The 18,103-nt window shown below is 41.9% G+C and overlaps 3 protein-coding genes across 3 annotated transcripts in view; all 3 read left to right on the top strand.

The window, feature by feature from the left end:
- The window catches only part of LOC120019668 (tyrosine-protein kinase Fyn), a 69,555-nt gene extending 66,940 nt beyond the window's left edge, over positions 1-2,615 (top strand). The window contains exon 13 of the mRNA XM_038963040.1: positions 703-2,615. Within this exon, the coding sequence (XP_038818968.1) occupies positions 703-911 (209 nt within the window). The 3' untranslated portion in view covers positions 912-2,615. The remainder of the gene's footprint in view (positions 1-702) is intronic.
- Positions 2,616-8,318: 5,703 nt separating this feature from the next.
- Positions 8,319-14,134, top strand: traf3ip2a (TRAF3 interacting protein 2a). The gene is made up of 10 exons (XM_038963041.1): positions 8,319-8,543; positions 8,885-8,901; positions 9,069-9,596; positions 10,825-10,972; positions 11,219-11,424; positions 11,670-11,758; positions 11,854-11,922; positions 12,665-12,769; positions 13,069-13,143; positions 13,268-14,134. Exons 2-10 carry the CDS (start codon positions 8,886-8,888, stop codon positions 13,412-13,414), a joined length of 1,383 nt encoding a protein of 460 aa, XP_038818969.1. The 5' UTR covers positions 8,319-8,543; position 8,885; the 3' UTR covers positions 13,415-14,134.
- A 3,081-nt stretch (positions 14,135-17,215) lies between these two features.
- The window catches only part of rev3l (REV3 like, DNA directed polymerase zeta catalytic subunit), a 49,871-nt gene continuing 48,983 nt past the window's right edge, over positions 17,216-18,103 (top strand). Inside the window, exon 1 of the mRNA XM_038962583.1 lies at positions 17,216-17,354. Within this exon, the coding sequence (XP_038818511.1) occupies positions 17,216-17,354 (139 nt within the window). The remainder of the gene's footprint in view (positions 17,355-18,103) is intronic.

The following is an 18,103-nucleotide window of genomic DNA, read 5'->3' on the forward strand; positions in this document are numbered from 1 at the left end:
ACTGAACGTTAAAGAAAAGAAGGGGTCTTTTAAACACGGCTGAGTAACTTTGTTTTCCTGACACAATCTGAGATTTATAACCGTAATCCAGGGACTGCCTCTTGCCGCTAGTCCATGTGAGAGGGCTGGTCTTGGGCAGGGAGTTGACTGAGATCAGCCTCACTGAGTGAGAGAGGGAGGGGGGATGGGGAACACATGTTTGTCCAGATGGGCCACGCTGCACTGGGCTGGGCCGGTGTGCGAAAAGAGGGAGGGAGGGGAAGTGAGGGGAGGGTTTGCACGCTATGGGGGCCGAGCTGGGACTTAGGGGATAATAGCATCATCCTGAAAGATGTCTTAGCAGCCTTCCGAGGCCCTCCCTCCGGACTGTTCTTGTTGATGCCGAAGCCACATTTCGTAGCTAGTGAAAAATAGATGGCAAGCCACTCCAACGTCCCCAGGTTGTAAAACGTTTGACCCCTGTGTTACGACAAAGCTTTTCCCAGGTCCAAATGTTGCCTTAAGATCAGCATCTACAGTATGAGGTTGAAAGCTCAATGTCTGTGTCATTAAGGTCATTCAGTAGAGGTAAAGTCTAAACAGATCGCTTTCATTGAACCGACTTATCGATTACTTGAAGAGCCTTTTTCTTTCCTTATCTCTGTCCGTCTGTCCATCTGTCCGTCCGTCTGTGTGTCTGTGTGTCTGTCTGTGTGTGTGTAGGGATGAACAACCGGGAGGTGCTGGAGCAAGTGGAGCGAGGCTACAGGATGCCCTGTCCACAGGACTGCCCCATCTCCCTCCACGAGCTCATGGTGCAGTGCTGGAAGAAGGACGCCGAGGAGAGGCCCACCTTCGAGTACCTGCAGGCCTTCCTGGAGGACTACTTCACGGCCACGGAGCCGCAGTACCAGCCAGGGGACAACCTCTAAACACAGAGCTCTGGGCTGGGACTGGACTGAACCGTAGTTCTCTGGAGCCACACCAGGGACCTGTACATCTTCCTCAGCTCAACAGAGCATCTTGTCTCAACTCTCCTCCAGCTCACAACACTCTCAAACACTCTCCGTGGCAAACCTTGAGACAGACTCAACAGACCAGAGATACCAGTTAGGAGGGAGGGAGGGAGGTTTGGGGGTGGTTGGGCTAGTTATGATGTAATGAAATGCCTGTATTCAATGTAAATATGAACAGCTAGTCTGCTTAACTTTTGGTTTATGTTTTGGTGGTTTGTTTGCTTCTGATGGCATTTTGACTGATTTTCTCCATGATGATGATGATGATGATGGTAAAGAAAATGGTCAATGAAGATGATAATTTCAAAAGTGCACCATGAGACCATGATATCTTGTCACTTCTAATCCTGAATATACAGGACATGTCTATCAAAGCTAATATTTTTTATTATTATTTTGGGGGCAATTTAATGAACACCATTAATTATTTATTTCATTTTTGCGGTTTTGCTCATGTATAATAATAAATAAGAACACCAGTCCTGAGTGTATCGCCTCAGTGTATAAATAATTTTGGGGGCAAAGTCATCTGTTTTACAGGGACTTGAGGCAAGCATGACAAAATACTCCGTAGAGATTTCTTTTGCACCTCATGAATTTAGTTTGAGATGATTTTGCTTTTATTTTGTTCATCCTTGTAAAATAGTTTTGTCCTCCTCAAAGTAATAGATGTTAGGCTAATGCCGTAACAAAGTTATTTTACAAATAATGTATGTTACATTTTGTAATTACAGCCAAATGTGTGCGAATTATACTTTTGAACATATCTCTTCTCGCTTACCAGGTTTTAAGAAAAATAAATAATGGGGGATAAAATTGGTCTTTCCAGGTATTATTTAGTGTATACTGGAAGGACATGGTGTTTATTTAAGAAGAGAAAGATGTTCATCTCTGCTTTTAATGGTCTTATTTTAACTTGTATACGGAGTTCCATTTTAACAGCCATTCCAAGGCATCTATCTCATGGTCCTTGTTTCCTCCATGCTGTGAAGCCATGCACTGGGAAGTCTTAGTGGGTAACGTCTCTTCCTCCCTCTGTGAACAGTGACATGTCCCCATCCACCTGCTCCTGAAACTCATGTCCCACACTGTCTGTCGGTCTGTCTGTCTGTCTGTCTGCCTGTCTATGCAGCACAGCACCACCAGTAGGATCCTTCCTCAGCTCATTTATGGACCATTTCCTTTGGAGACGTTACCCACTAAGACTTCCTTTGGATTACTTTACCTTTTTATGTTTAAACTGACGTGGATATCTGAAGTCTTGCGTCTCCTGTTTCAGAGTATGTTTTATTTAACCTTAAATGGAGAGATCTTTGAGGAATGGGGTGCATTGTATCTTCAGGGGGAACGTTGCAAAGACACTGGTGAAGCAGCCGGCTGTAAAGTTTGACCTTGTTTAATCTAAATGTAGTATTTGTTCTTATCTTACGATAGTTTAAGTGCTAATAAGGATCTGTTTAAGATTGAGCCCCCTCGTCGGTTTTACAGCTTAACAGTTTTAAAAGTGTCAGTAGCCTTCCTAGTTTAATTCTTCGATTTTTCCGTTAACATTTTCTGTTTTGTTAATTCAGTGATTTGGCATTTGAAACTCAAAAAGAACAATAAACATTTTACACTCTTTCCACTTATTTTATATATTATTTTATGCTATGGAATTGCTGTGTCTGTTGCTGTGTGTGTCTGGACATAATCCAACAGGCCTGTCCATCTCTGCCTTCATGACCACACTGCTCCACGGTGAAACAGAAGGGATTTAAAGAAGACACACCTTTGACACTATTGGTCAGGAGTCTCTCCAGCACCTTAGCTGTATGATGAGGGGAGGGCCAGCAGGCACCTAAGGAGGTGCTAAATGACTGCTACAAGAACACAGGGCAGGCCTGCAGCTGGGATGAGGCACCAGTGCTAGCTAGTTACAGAGGAACTCTACGGTCAGACCGACACACACACACAGCCTGCAGCTCATACAATCACCTCACAGCTCGTCTAGCACATCGTCAACTCCATTGGTAAAGTTTGCAAAGGGACAGCTCAGCAATGGCAGTCACATGTTGGCTGATAAACTGCAGGGCGTTTGTTATCAGGTGAGAGTCACTGCACAAGCTCTGTAATAGAAAAAAAGCGTTAAGTTAACTTTGTGAGTTCAACAGTAATCTTAAATTGTATTTTCTGTGAAGACCACAAGAGGGAGTCTTTTCCATCACTGTGTGTGGGAAAGCACACTGTACTGAGCCCTATCAGCCAGCAGCTGCCAAGATTGGTGACTTCATTGATGAATCATGGTAACTTGTTGGAATTCATCTCCCTGGATACATCACAATAACAATATGTCAATCAATATTGTTAGAAGGATATTACAAGATTCTTATTTAAGAATATGAGATATGTTGATTTCCATGCCCTGGCTCTCACAGATCAACGTAAACCCACCAGAGGTCTGTCTACCTGTGCTTCAGGTGATGTGACACCTGTAGATGAGCACTCCTTTCTATATGTAGATCTGGCTTCCCAGACAGAGAGAGAGAGCAGGGAAGCTTTATTTGACCTGCAGCTGGCTCACTTGGTCCTCATCATCACCTAATACTACTGGACTGGACTGGACTGCCAACACAGTGGATCTCTACTACACCAGCAGGCTTGCCCCTCTGTGTAAGTAATCTGTACTACATCTTATTATTGTTACATACGCAATTAATTTTGATGGGATTATTGTAGATATGTGCATGTTTTAATGGGTTTTGAAAATGTGTTGTTATTGTACTGGTAAAATGCAATACATTTAGTTTACTATGACGTTTTCTATATTTGTTTTATCCAGTTTGAATGGAATGGTAATGATATAACATAGCATGGACACTACAAGGTGTTGAAAGAATTCCACAGGGATACTGGCCCATGTTGACTCCAATGCTTCCCACAGTTGTGTCAAGTTGGCTGAATGTCCTTTGGGTGTTGGACCATTCTTGATACACACAGGAAACTGTTGAGCGTGAATAAACCAGCAGCACTGCAGTTCTTGACACAAACCGCTGAGCCTGGCACCTACTACTATACCCCATTCAAAGGCACTTCAATACATTTTGACCCTCTGAATGACACACATACACAATCCATGTCTGAATTGCCTCAAGGCTAAAAAAAAATCCTTCTTTAACCTGTCTCCTCCCCTTCATCTACACTGATTGAAGTGGTTTTAACTGACATAAGGGATAATAAGGGATCATAGCTTTCACCTGGCTTCCACTGGTCAGTCTAAGTCATGGAAAGAGCATGCATTTACATTCATATACACTACCGTTCAAAGGTTTGGGGTCACTTAGAAATGTCCTTGTTTTTGAAAGAAAAGCACATTTTTTGTCCATTAAAATAACATCAAATTGATCAGAAATACAGTGTAGACATTATTAATGTTGTAAATGACTATTGTAGCTGGAAACGGCAGATTTTTTATGGAATATCTACATAGGCGTACAGAGACCCATTATCATCAACCATCACTCCTGTGTTCCACTGGCAAGTTGTGTTAGCTAATCCAGGTTTATAATTTTAAAAGGCTAATTGATCATTAGAAAACCCTTTTGCAATTATGTTAGCACAGCTGAAAACTTTTGTTCTGATTAAAGAAGCAATCAAACTGGCCTTCTTAGACTAGTTGAGTATCTGGAGCATCAGCATTTGTGGGTTCGATTACAGGCTCAAAAAAGTGGATTTGGGCTTAAAAGGTGTTTTTGAGGGAACAGAAACTGCCTGACCTGAGACACTGGTGTCTGTAGTTGGAGAGATGTTTTGCTTGTACCAGGCCTTCAGATGTAGATTCCTGTAGAAACGAAATAGGTCAATCTCTGTATTAAATTCATTAGTTGAATATGTGGGGGCAAAGGACAGTCCTTTAGACAAGACCCTTATGCAATCATCAGAAAGGGGTTCTCCAGAAATGTTGATCACAGCCTTGTTCTGGTCCTGCTCCGTGTGGTTGGATAGTCTTGATTTCTTCCTCCCCCTCCGTGTTGGCCTCTTCCGCGTCCTCTCCCTCTCTTGTTGAGGAACCTGCGTGACTCCTCTTCCTGATCTAAAAAATCTTGGGAGGAGCTGGCCTCTGAGTGTCTGGGGTGATCCTCATCGTCACTGCTTGTAAAGTTGAAAGAAACAGATCTAGGCTTCCTTCTCTGCGGATGTGATTCTGAATTCTTGCGTGTTGGTTTTCTCCAGGCAAAGACCTTGCCATCTCTATAGTCTACTTCATCTCTTCTACTTCAAGTCCATAGTCTACTTCAAGTCCTTACACCATGGCAACCCTGCCTCCCTACAAGCTATGGGTATTGATCATATTCCAACCTCTATTAGAAAAGGGGACCGTCTTAAACAATTAAACCAAAGGGAAAGTTTTTGGATTTACAAACTACAGGCCACTAAATACCCTGGTTTAAATGAAGATATGGATTTCTCACCCTTCCTGTAGGGTCGTGATGGGTCCATTTGCTGTCATCTAGTGGACATTTTGCTCAATTGCACTCAGCTATGTTCAGACTGTTGTTGTTCATGTTTTGCTGTGTTCTAGTGTACTACGGAATATATTGCTGTCTTATTCTTGACACTTCTCCCAGTCATATTTAAGGTTAGAACTACCTTTCTAAGTGTCCTGATACTTCTAGCTTGGAGTTGTATTTTTATGATAACATAGCTTCAGTATTTCACTTTTTAATGTGCATAGTATTGCTTACTAGGTGTGTCCAATCAATTTTGTAACCACTCCCTCTTCTAATTAGGGCTAATTGGAAAAGCTGTTCAAAAGAGGACATTGTATTATTTTGTTGTACTCCCTGACGAAGGCCATGCAGCCGAACCGCGTCGGATTTTTAAAAACTTTGTTTCTATTGAACATGCCATACTAATCAAGGCATTTTAATTAATTATATGAAGAGTGAATTAATAAACATTTATTGGACTTTGCTAAATGGGCATCCGGGTATAAAAAAGAAAGTGCTGTTGGTGCTATATTGACACAGCACAGGTGAAATTGTATGTTTCCTAGTTCCAAGAAAACATTTACTGGAACCACAGATATATGACCAAGATAACAGCACAAATTCATCTTTATGTCAGTGTCAATACATTACCACACAGTCATTTAGACCCTTACAGTATATAAGCCTTTCAAGGTCATATGTACACAAGGGTCACGCTGTTATCCTATGCTATCCTATTCTATAGAGACTTCACATGTGCATGTTTCAGGTAGTCAAATATCCTTTGTCTGTTATTGTGTTAGTCGTCATCATCAGACATACGATGCACCCGCGCCACAATTTTCAAGCATGATCAAGAAGTCTGACAAACCTGTTTCAACGGTGCTCCCCATTCTCATTGAAATGTAACCATAACAACATCCTGTCAATAAATAACCAACTCCAATCATAATATATCCATAAAGGCCCAGTAAAAACCAATGTTTAAAAAAAAGTAAATATAGTGTGCTTATTAATCTGTGATGTAACCCTTCTCGGTCCTTATCCATCTATTGTTTATTACACTATGCTTATCTCTGTATCAATAATGTCCTCCCATCCAGCTAACCCTAATGGGTTTATTGCAAGGATTACCATCTCTACTATTGCCTGGTACTAAGGATTAGGACTGAAACATGGAGGGGGCCAGTGTCTTCATCACTGTTCAGAAGGTCTACTACCCTTTGCTGTGCATTCTGGGGATCCCAGGTGTGTGTATATCCTATATTTTTTGTACTGTTACCTAAATCTATATGTGTCTGTGAGATGTTTCAGAACTTGTTTTCATGAATACATTTCATAGATACATTTAAAAGGAAATGTCACTACTCCAAACAGGATGCCACTGCTTTTCATTTCTTCATCCTCCGCCAATCTCTTCAAGTTCTACATGATCTGCTTCCGTAACTGTGGGATGTCTGATACGGCCATCATCTACCTGAGCTGCCTGGGCCATCATTGGACACCTTCTACCTGGTGTCAAGATTACCAGGCTGACCTGCGTGGGGCTATCATCCTGGTCTCCCACCTGGCCTCCGTGCCCATTGGCTGGATCAACGTGATGACGCTGAAGAATTTCACCATAGAGGGGAAGAATGTGACTCGTCCCCGGTGTCACTACAGGGACCATATCTAGTCTACCGTCCTGGTGTGGGTTACTACGTGTCAGAAGGTGAGTGTAGCTGGTGCATGAAGTCAGGCGCAGGAGAGCAAAATGAGTGAGAAACGTACTTTACTCAAAAATAAAGGCATAAGGTAACAAATACACTTGAACAAATACAAACGGTAAATATATTACGCACGGGTGAAAACAGCACCCGTCGAAATACCAGCCATTATGAACTGAAATGAACATTGAAACAATCACGCACAAAAAACATGGGGGAAACAGAGGGTTAAATACTTGAACATGTAATTGGGGAATGAAAACCAGGTGTGTAGAAGACAAAACCAATGGAAAATGAAAGGTGGATCAGCGATGGCTAGAAGACCGGTGACGCCGAACGCCGCCCGAACAAGGAGAGGGACCGACCTCGGCGGAAGTCGTGACACTACGATCCTCTCCGGTGGTATCCCCATCATCCTGGTCATCATCTTCAACTTAGTGATCGGCCTGCACCTGATCAGTGCCAGCAGGTGGCTCACCAAGGAGGAGTGGCGAGTCATGCAGGGGTGGAGCACCAAGGGTTTGGTGCGGAGGACCATCTTCCTGCTGGGCACGGTGTCTTTGACCTTTGTGGTGCTCAGTCTGCCGCGCTTCGTCGCCTACTGCATCCTGCACACCAAGTACAACCACGATTGGTTCGACAGGAATGACTACAAGAGAGAGACTGGACTGTGACTGGCGTGACTGGACTCCAACTAAAGCCTCTGTACCCGATGCTAAGGCGTTCTCAAATAAAACTCTCCATTTACTTGTGAATATGAAAAACTTTTTGAAATGCTTATTTTCTTGTTTTCTTTGCTGGATAACTTTACAGTTATATAACTTGAGCTTTTTTCTATATTTTGTAAGAGTTTGTAGGATCGTTCTGTGTTTTTTTTTGTCTTTTCTTAGCAAAACAAGCTCATGAATGTTAAAAGCGTGTTCACTTTAATTGGCTGTACACTTTCCATGAATCAAGTGCCCTCATGTCTGTAGGTGTGCTTTTACTATGACAGCTCACTCCACTTTAAATGACAAGGTTCACCATGACTGGTTGCAGAATTCCTGCTCTGTTTGGACAACAACCTGATTGGTGGACGTGAACTGCATGCCCCACATTATTTGCATAAATGGTGAAGGGAGACTCCCTTGCTTTGCTAGCACTGATCTCTTCCTCTAGACAAAAATTGTGGGAATGTTTCCTATTCGCTCCAGGGCAGATTTGCATATAGAGGGTGGAATACACGGCTCTGACACAGATAGGAGCCGGGGTCAGGTTTAACTGTTAAACTTGACCGTAAATGGCACCTGTGCTGTATGTTCTAACTTGTTTTCTTTGCTTGAAGTCAGGATAATTTTTACTTGTTTTTGTATTATTCTTTCACAGACACATTGCAGGTAAGTTAGTTGCTTGACTGGAGGACAAAGTTCACTTCCTTGGAACATACGTAATGTTTGGTCTGACTGGTTTCAGTTATGTATTATAGTGACTCTGTATAGCCAAAGGACAGCTTTGAGTTCTGTAGTGATAAGGGCTTTTCATCGATCTGCTACATATCATTGCTTTCTGTTTTACCCGTAAAAGAGTTTGTTTCACTTGTGAATACAGTTTTTCTAAAAAGTGTTGCCAGGAATGTCATGTCATTCTGCTATCCACAGAGTTCAGCTTTCATTCCTGTTAAACCACATTTGTTTCTGTTTCCTTTTACAAAAAAATCTATCCCTCGTCCTGAGAGAAGAATGGACTCTTTCACAGGTACGCCATTGTCAAATACAGTACACACTACCACACCTATCGAAAAGGAAAGTTAACCTTACACTAAACTCACTCTTACTATATCACCCTTTTTTTCCTGCTTTACTTCTCCTAAATGGCTTAAGCTGAATAACATTGTCTGTTGCTGTTGTTGTTTTTGTTGTCAGATTCCCGTCGTCACAGAAGTATTCCGGTGGAGACAGATGAGTCAATGACATCATCAACGCTGAACCTAGCATTGCCCTTGGACTGTGGGCAGTGCTCAGAACACAGAAAGAGGCCAAAGGAAGAGGCCTGGTTCGCCCCTGAGGTAACCGTCAATGACGTAGGCCAGGTGGAATACCCCAAGGACTCCTGGAGAACCCCTATGGAAGACCCTCTGGGTAACCTTCGACCCCAGCCCAGAGCCCCCTCCCTGCATCAGAAAGACATGTCCCCACACACCCCTGACCCTGTCAACCTCAGGTTACACCCCTACAGAGAGAGGGCTCAGTGGACTGAGGATGAGGACTTCTCTTTCTCTGGGATTCTCCGGCGGGGAGCTGAGGGCTTCCCTGGTCCACCCAGCTGTCCTCGACCTCAGGACTGTTCCCTTGAAGGAGGAGAACACTTGGAGGCCCCTCTTCCTCTAAGGTCTGACTTAAATGGCATCCACTGTGTCCCTCCGAAATACCCAGCACACATGCCTCCTCAATGTAAGTAACGTGCTGTATATGACAACTGCATTCATATAATTAAATAGAAAAGATATAGATAAATTAATCAAAATGATACTGGAGCTGGGTCATTCCACGAATAGAGTGCCTTTTGCGTCCCTTTGATATTTTAAGTGGAAATGATGTACTATTATTGAATTTTAAAGCTTTTTATACCACATGGACATTTTTATAAATAATATGAATAGAGACTTGCTAAAGTGCCAAAAAATGTCAAAGCATGTTATATTTAATGAACTGCCCTTCAATATAAACCACATGGACATTTTTAAAAGTCAGATTTTTTTAATATGAATAAAGACTTGCCGAAATGCCAAAAAATCCGAATTTTGAAAAGTCTGACTTTTTCTGACTGAGATTCTGAGATTTTAACCCACTTAACTCAAAATGTTCGCCATGTTGTCACCATCATTGTAAAGCTCTAGTTATTTTGTTGCTTTGATAAAGTCATTTCTGAAGATGATAATTTAGTTCATGTGATTTCTCCCTCATTTTAAGGTCAACCCTGTTATGGGAACTGAACTCTCATTTTAATATGTTGAAACTATTTCTTGTTTTATAATTTTTTCAAAATAAACATTGAACATCTAATAGTCAAATCAGTGTGAAGGCATATGAGCTGGTTCTACTCTTTTTGGCCATTGGTGTTTTTGTGGATAAAAACTGTGAGTGTCAAGCATAACACGACAACCCCTGTTACCCATATATAGATCGGCTATAAATGTTTTAACGTTTTTTATTATATATATTTTTTTAGCTCGCATTCTATTGCCCTTCCCTGTTGAAAACAACATGCTTCCATTCCCCCTGTCACAATGGGAGTTATGGCTGATTTAAGATAAAATTGTCACAGTCAACCCTGTTACCCTAACTGCCACTTTTCTTAATTTGAATTCTTGAAATGGGAAATCATGTTTTTACAAAGGGGAACATTATGAGCTCTTTATCACAGCAAATAAAAATGAGGTGAAATAAAACAATTTTTTTTACAGAGTTACCCCACCTAAAAGGCACTTTTTGTGGAAAGACCAAGCTATTTAACATTTTCTGGGAAGTAGGTGATGTTTTTGTTTAGGTTGTTGTTTATATTACTGTCTGAAATATAGCCTGGATGATCCACGTTCTATAATTCAGATAGTGATCATTTTAATTGGGAGCCCATCCAAGACAGGATGTTAAGAGCATGTCTTCTCACATCTCTCTACAGGCCCTGATCCTGTGCACGGCAGGTGTCCGAGACTGTACACATGTCAGAAACCCGTAAATCAAACCCGTCCCCTCTATAATCGTCATCATTATAACCATCTTCACCCTACGGAACCTCAGCGGGAGCTTCAGCAAGACCCACCATCCTGGTACACTAAATATCCCTATAGCCTACTGGTCTAACATCAGATTGTATCATTAGCCTAGATATCAAAACCAATTGGATTTCGCAAGTTCCTAGTACTGCTTTGTTTACAGTTTAATAGGCAAATGTCAACAGGCAAATGTTTGGTGGGGATCCAGTTTTAGCACTAATGTCTGCTGATGGGCATTACAATATACACATGAGTGTTTGGAGCAGACACCCAAATCTTCTATACTGTTTTCCTTTCTAGGACTCCCACGGCTCAAAACAGACTACATGGACAAGGAGCTCTAAAAGCCCCCAGTTTCAATCTTCCTCAGAGTGGGGCCCCTCCCAGAGAGTTGATGTCTGAGGTCAGTGTGGTCCCCTCTTACCCAGTGACCCCCGGCCAACCAGGTGGGGGAGGAACAGCTACACAGGAACTGAGGAAGACCATCAGTTTACCTGAGGAGTGCAGTAAGTGCATATCATTCTCCATCCCTCAGCAAAAACTTTATCCCCCCCAAAATTATATTAAAGATAATTGTTCATTAAACAGTGGATTTTCTGTGAATCAGAATGATTGTCTCACCTTATGGCCTTGGCTTGTAAGAGCTCAATATTAAGACTTAAAACAAAGTCTAACATCCACTAAAATGTAAATAGTTGTTTGAGTGCAATTAGCATTCATGTGGATGCCATGCTTGTCTGTTTGATTGCAGGGAATGTTTTTATTACGTATTCTGTGGACACAGCCAGTGAGATGTTTACCTTCGTGAAGTTTCTGATAGATCAGGGCTTTAAACCAGCTGTAAGTTTGCAAACTGTATTTTCCATTGTCTTTTATTCTGAAATTTCCCAATATTTTAAACACTATTTTTCATACATAACTTCTCTCTCTGGCAGATTGACATGTTTGATAATGCAGTCAGGAGAATGGACATCAACAAGTGGATGGACAGCTATTTAAAGGATGTAAGTCTAAGCGGTCAGCATTTTTAGAGCATAACATTGAGCTATATAATTATGAAACTATACAGAAAAAAATTAGTAACACTTTATTTTAAGGGTCAGTAATAAACCATTTATGAATCATTACTCCCACATTTGTAAATGTTAATAAACTAATTCTTCACAAATCTATATATATCCCATAAATATCCTGTGTTGTGTGCTTATTCTTTTATCAGGTACTGCTGGAATGTCTACCATCTTTTTGTGAGAAATTACATTGGTCACTCAATGTATTTATAAAGCATAATTAGTGCTCACTTTAGATTAGGGGCTGCAAAAAACATGTTACTAACGATTAGCAAATGGTTTATAAATGTGGGAGTAATGATTAATAAATGGTGAACACCCACTTTATAAATGCCTGATGAATAGTTTATTACAGACCCTTAAAGAGATATTGCCAAAATCCCGAAGTAAGGACATTTATCTACTTCTCCAGAGTCAGATAAACTTGTGGATACCATTTTTATGTCTCTGTGTCCAGTATGAAAGAAGTTACAGGTAGTTTCTCGAGCAAATGCTAACTAGCGTTAGCGCAATGACTGAAAGTCATACTTCCAGTCATTGCGCTAACGCTAGTTAGCATTGGCTCGAGAAACTACCTCTAACTTCCTTCATTGGCCTCATTGCCAAAATCCTGAAGTATCCCTTTGAAATGAAATCTTATCAAAAACTGAACTGACTATGAGATGCTGCGTTGCAGAAGTCAGTGCTGATCATCGTGGTCATCAGTCCTAAGTACAAGGCAGACGTGGAGGGATACGGGGAGGATGAGCATGGTCTCCACACTAAGTACATTCACACTCAGGTAGGCACTTATACATGCACGTGTAAGATTATATCAAATGAATGTGTGTAGCTACAGTCTTTTTGTAAATTATGGAGTCTCAAGATTAGGACAGTGAGACAAAAAGGTTCCTGGCCTTGGCCACAGCCCCTCCTTGTCATGATGTAGCATAGGTATAAAACACTGCTGTGCAATACAAAGGGAAACATATACTGTACCACAGCCATGTATAGTTTATGTACAGTATACATTTAATATGCAATGAAGACAATTCATAAAAGCATTAGGCGTTTATCTTTGAGCACCTTTTTCCATTTTAGATCCAGAATGAGTTCATCCAACAGCACTGCCTTAATTTCCGACTGGTACCCGTATTATTTCCCACTGCTACCAAGGTGAGTGGATAGTGAGATGTTTCCCCATAGGGATAGGATTCTATACTGTTGTTATATCCTATTATATCCTCATGAGTCACTCACGCTGTGGTGTAATGTTTCCTATCCCATTCCTGTCTTCCAGAGACATGTCCCCGCCTGGCTCCAGAGTACCAGGATCTACCGCTGGCCCCAGGATACCCAAGACTTGGTTCTCCGTTTGCTAAGAGAGGAACGCTATATCGCCCCCTCTCTGGGGAAAGAGATGACCCTCTCTATACGGCCCCTCTGAGAACTGCTAAACTGATATAGACAGATTGTTTCTCTGGTACATAATTGACTTGGATGTTTCTATGGCAAATGATTATAGCCTTTTTTTGTACTCAACTGAAATGGTGTGTGGGCGGAGGCGTGTAGCTTAGCACAATTCTCAAATAACCACAAGGTGGCAGTATTTACTTTTTCACGTTTCAAGTCCTAAAAATGTGCTTGCTTGACATGTTAGGAGTTAATAGTTACGCCTGACATTGTGTGGTGACTGTGTTCCTAATATTATGTGATCTGAATATATATTTTAATGGGAAGTAATAATGGCCTGTTGACTGTGAGGTTGTTGAATTTACATGCCACACTTTTTTATATCGTAGCCTATACTACGTAGTTACTACTGTATTACCCAGAATAGCACTAAACCATGAGCAATGTAAAGGTCTCACACTTCTTTGGGTTATAGCAGATAAATAGAACAGGATGTAAAGGTGCTTTTAGGGGCCCCCTATTCATCCATGATTTAAGATCCACAGAGGGGCCACAGGAAGAATCTGTCACTAAAACATCAATCTTCTGCAACAGAGGGAGGGGCTGGGGTTCACACCTATTCTGCTCTTTACACTTGTATTTTATCTGTGGTGGTTTCATCTTCCTTTGATTAGCCAAACAAAACAATTTTCTGTCAATAATGGCAATCATACTCCCCTGTAAATAACAAAGTATTAAAATGGTTGGTACTGTATTTCTCTGTGTTATGAGACATATGTCTGCTATTCTCAAAAAACAGCCAGTTATATATATCACTATCAGCCTAATGCATTCATTAACCACGAGAGCTTAGTTTCCTGCACCCATAAATCAGTTGCTTGTATGATTGTTCCAATACTTGCACCACACTATACAAAGCCTTATCTGGCCAACCCAAAGCAACCACAGGGTTTGGGGAAGGGGGAGATGAGATACTCTCCTGCAGGTGGCTTGGTGTGTGAAACTGAGCCTGTCATCTTATCAGTGAGGTGAGTGATTGATTAACCTGGGCAAACGGGGCTGTGCCTCCAGATTAGAAGTGGAAATTCTCCAACCATCAACAAGGAGAAATATCCCTTCACAAGAGAGCTGTGTTAACTGTTGCATGTGAATACTTACCCAGAAATATATAGTTTAGTCAGCTGTAGGCTATCCCGGATTGTGATGCATATGCCTACCTCTCAGCAGAAAACTGCTATTAAACAGACTCACCTTATTTTCACCTGCGCTGATTGGTTTCCAGAGAAAGGGCCGAATCTCACTCAAGGTCAGAGCACACTCCCATTGACAGACGCTCCCACTCCATCCAGATGAAATGCTAATAATACATTGTTCGTCATCAGGGACCCATTGAGTGTGGCTGTGTCCTCAGTCTGAGCCCAGTGTTTGGAGGGGTTTATGGGCCTTTCAGTGGAAGAGAAAAGAGTGGGCTCTGCCCATCCACAACTACAGCCTGGTTTATTATGGAAATCTAGAAGGAATTAAATTGACCAATGTGAAGCTTTAAAATTCTACGACAGGGCAGTAGAAAGAAAGTGCAAAAAAATAGGCCTATAATTATAAAAATATTTTTTATGCAGTTGTGGCAAATATTGTTGTGTGCCACAATATTGTGTGGACTGACTGAAATATCTTGTGGAATTTAGAACTATGTCCATTCTATTCTGTTTGTCTATCTTGTCTTGTGATAAATAAACATTATTTAGAACTAAGGTGAACAGGATGTAGGAACAAAATTCTATTCATATGGATGTAGGAATTATAGGGCCAAAATGGGATACATTTATCAAAATATGGTAATTGTACTGTGTAGTGAGGAACTTCTAGAAGTGTTCAAAGAAGGACATACTAGGAAGTGTGTTAGAGCCAATCACAGCACGGCGAACGTTAAAGTGATCCAATCATGCACGAGAGGAAAGGGTCTCGCCAGTGTCTTTTACGACTGCAATGTTAGGTTACTTAGCATGTAAACATGCTTCGGGAACTTGTCTTGAGCCTTTATAGTAGTATGTGGAAGTTTTGTTCTATAAAAATGTAATTGCGAAAGTCATTGCAATCGAAATCAGTTAATTTCAAGAGCATTTTGTAAACGTTCATCATTGGAAGGCGTCATATCTATGTGTTTCGTTTTTTAAATAGTTTAGATCAGTGGAGTAGTATAATGAATTATTCGAGGATGTTAAGTCATTGAGGAGATTCGATTTTCTGGCCCGCGTTACCCTGTTGGAGGGAGTTTGAATCGGGTCAAAGTGATTGCATTGGTTTTGGAACGGTGCTTCGGTGCGTGAGCCAAGTGCCATTCAAAACTCATGGCGAAATTCTCTTAAAACCAAAGTGAGGTAGCCTGAGCTAGATTAACCACGTGGAGTAATGAGGAGTCTGTTTTTTCACATGATAAAGTGATTGTTTTTTTTAATAAAAAACGCTTTATCTGCCGTCCCAGTAAAAACCAGTTTGAAAATTCAAACCTATATATATATTTTTTTTTTAATAGATCTTGTATGTTTCTGGACGATGCACCATGCTGACTTGTTAACACCATGACCGAGGGGCGCAGATTTACTGTTCTATTTGAGAAGGGCGTTCCTCCCTCGCCGCTTTTGCCCGCTCACGTCACGTGCCATATATCGGTGCACAGCGGCTCCGGTTAATAGAACGCCCTCATTATAAAACGGGTTGTTTGGATCCTGGATGCTGGTTGGTTGATAGCAGGGAGCTATAGCGCCACAATCTCCTCATTCTCTGGGTAATGCCTATTAACCGTGCCATTAGATTTATCAATGCACACCCACTGTCCCATAGCCCAGCCATTCAATATTCACAACATTTCCCAACCAAATAGGAAGATTTAAAAATGCATAATACGATTTTGCCTTTCATACCCATGTCCCGCCTAAAGATTTGTAAACCAATTGAAAACCTAACTTCCACTTGCGCGCTTGTAAACGAACCAATGCCAATCGTGAAAATTAGGTGGTTCTAACAGCAAAATTTGGGACTGGATCTTGAGTCTTCTGACCCGTGTTGCTGCAGTGTGTCAGTAGCGAGCAGCTAACCAGTAGCGGCAGAGACTAGGGGAGGGTCTGCCGGGGAGGAATGGTGTTGCCTTTGGGTTAGTGTTGTGATCATATTACAGAGAAGAGGAAGCCTTGTCCGCAGTGCCACATTGGAAGCGCACATGAAACCACTGCAAGACCAGCCACACTTGATTCTCTTCTCAAGCGTTTTGTTTGCAAGTCAAATACGTGCAGTAAAATATTCTGTCTCCGCAGGAGAGTAACTCAACAATTGCCCATTTTTCCGGATGGATATGCCGTAGCAACACCCGGATTCGGCGAGTGGGGAGAAAGTGGTTTTGGTTTCGCTGGTTTAACTAGCTATGGCCGCTCGGACCAATGAAACGTCTCGTGGAAGCCCAGGATTGTGTTATTTTTGAAGGGACGGGTGGCAGCTAGTTTCAGCCCTGTAAATTCGGAGAATAGTGGACTATGTCAATAGTAACTGAATCACGGGGCATCTCCATTAGTTACGGTATGGTCCCCAGTAGCTGCAGCTCAGATTACTCTTCATAGTTTTTAGCCTGCAAAACTAGGTGGAATATGGGCAACTCCGCGGGCTGCCTCGATAAACAAACAAACGAGACTTTGGTTTATTGCTAGGTAGTTTGTGTACACAACTGATTCCCATTCCTCGGTTGCTACATTATTACGAAGACAATTTATTCTCATTCTGTTCCTAGATGTTGCCCCAGATCATAATTTAGCTAGCGTAGTTGATTGAATCCAGCACAGCAGTCATGTTTGCTGTCCGCATCGTCACCGCTGACTACTACCTTGCAAGTCCCCTCAAAGACTTGGACGTCTGTTATAACGAATTCAGAGAAAGTGACGTGAAGAAAGTACCAGTGGTTCGAATTTTCGGGGCAACACCAGCAGGTATGTTCATCTGGTTTTTAATATATGGTAATCCTCTGCTGCTTGGTACAGTACCGCCACGCGGTGCACGGATGTAACACACATTTACAAAAGCAACCCAATTCAAACTATAACAATACAGAAGCGGTCTTTTGAATGATGTTTAGTGAGGTGACACATTGTAACAAACCATACACCAACTCGCCACTGTTTCCAGCATGCAAGCGATGCTTTCACATAGTTGCTTTGTTTTCAGTCTCGTGTTCCATTTCAGGGCTGTGGACAGACAGACAGACCTTCACCACACCTACATCATCAGCATTTGGCACATAACCCACTTTACAATACCTCCAATAAAATAAATGAAGTATCTTTTCTGTGCCCAACAACCTGAGGAATGGTGCCACAGCAACGTGGAATCACAGCATGACAAAGTTTCTACAATGGAGGTGTGACTGTCTGTCTGATTAACTGGTTTCCTGCAGCACTCAACGGAAAAAGTGGTTGTAATTTCGAGCCAAATATGGAGGACGGACGCGCTTTGCCCTCTGGTATGGCTTATGTATTGGAATCAGACCACACAAGGAAATATGTTCATGTGTGGGTCAGGGTGTCAATCAAATGATGTCTGTTAGCCTCTCACATTTTCATGTGGTGACCTCTGCATTGTAAAGGAGGCAGCTCTAACAGCTTGCAACCCCCCCCCCCCCCCCCCCCCCCCCCCCCCCCCCCCCCGCCAAAAAAAGTGGACCCTATTTATCATATCTACG

This window comes from Salvelinus namaycush, chromosome 24, assembly GCF_016432855.1.
Source record: "Salvelinus namaycush isolate Seneca chromosome 24, SaNama_1.0, whole genome shotgun sequence".
Taxonomy (NCBI): Eukaryota; Metazoa; Chordata; class Actinopteri; order Salmoniformes; family Salmonidae; genus Salvelinus; species Salvelinus namaycush.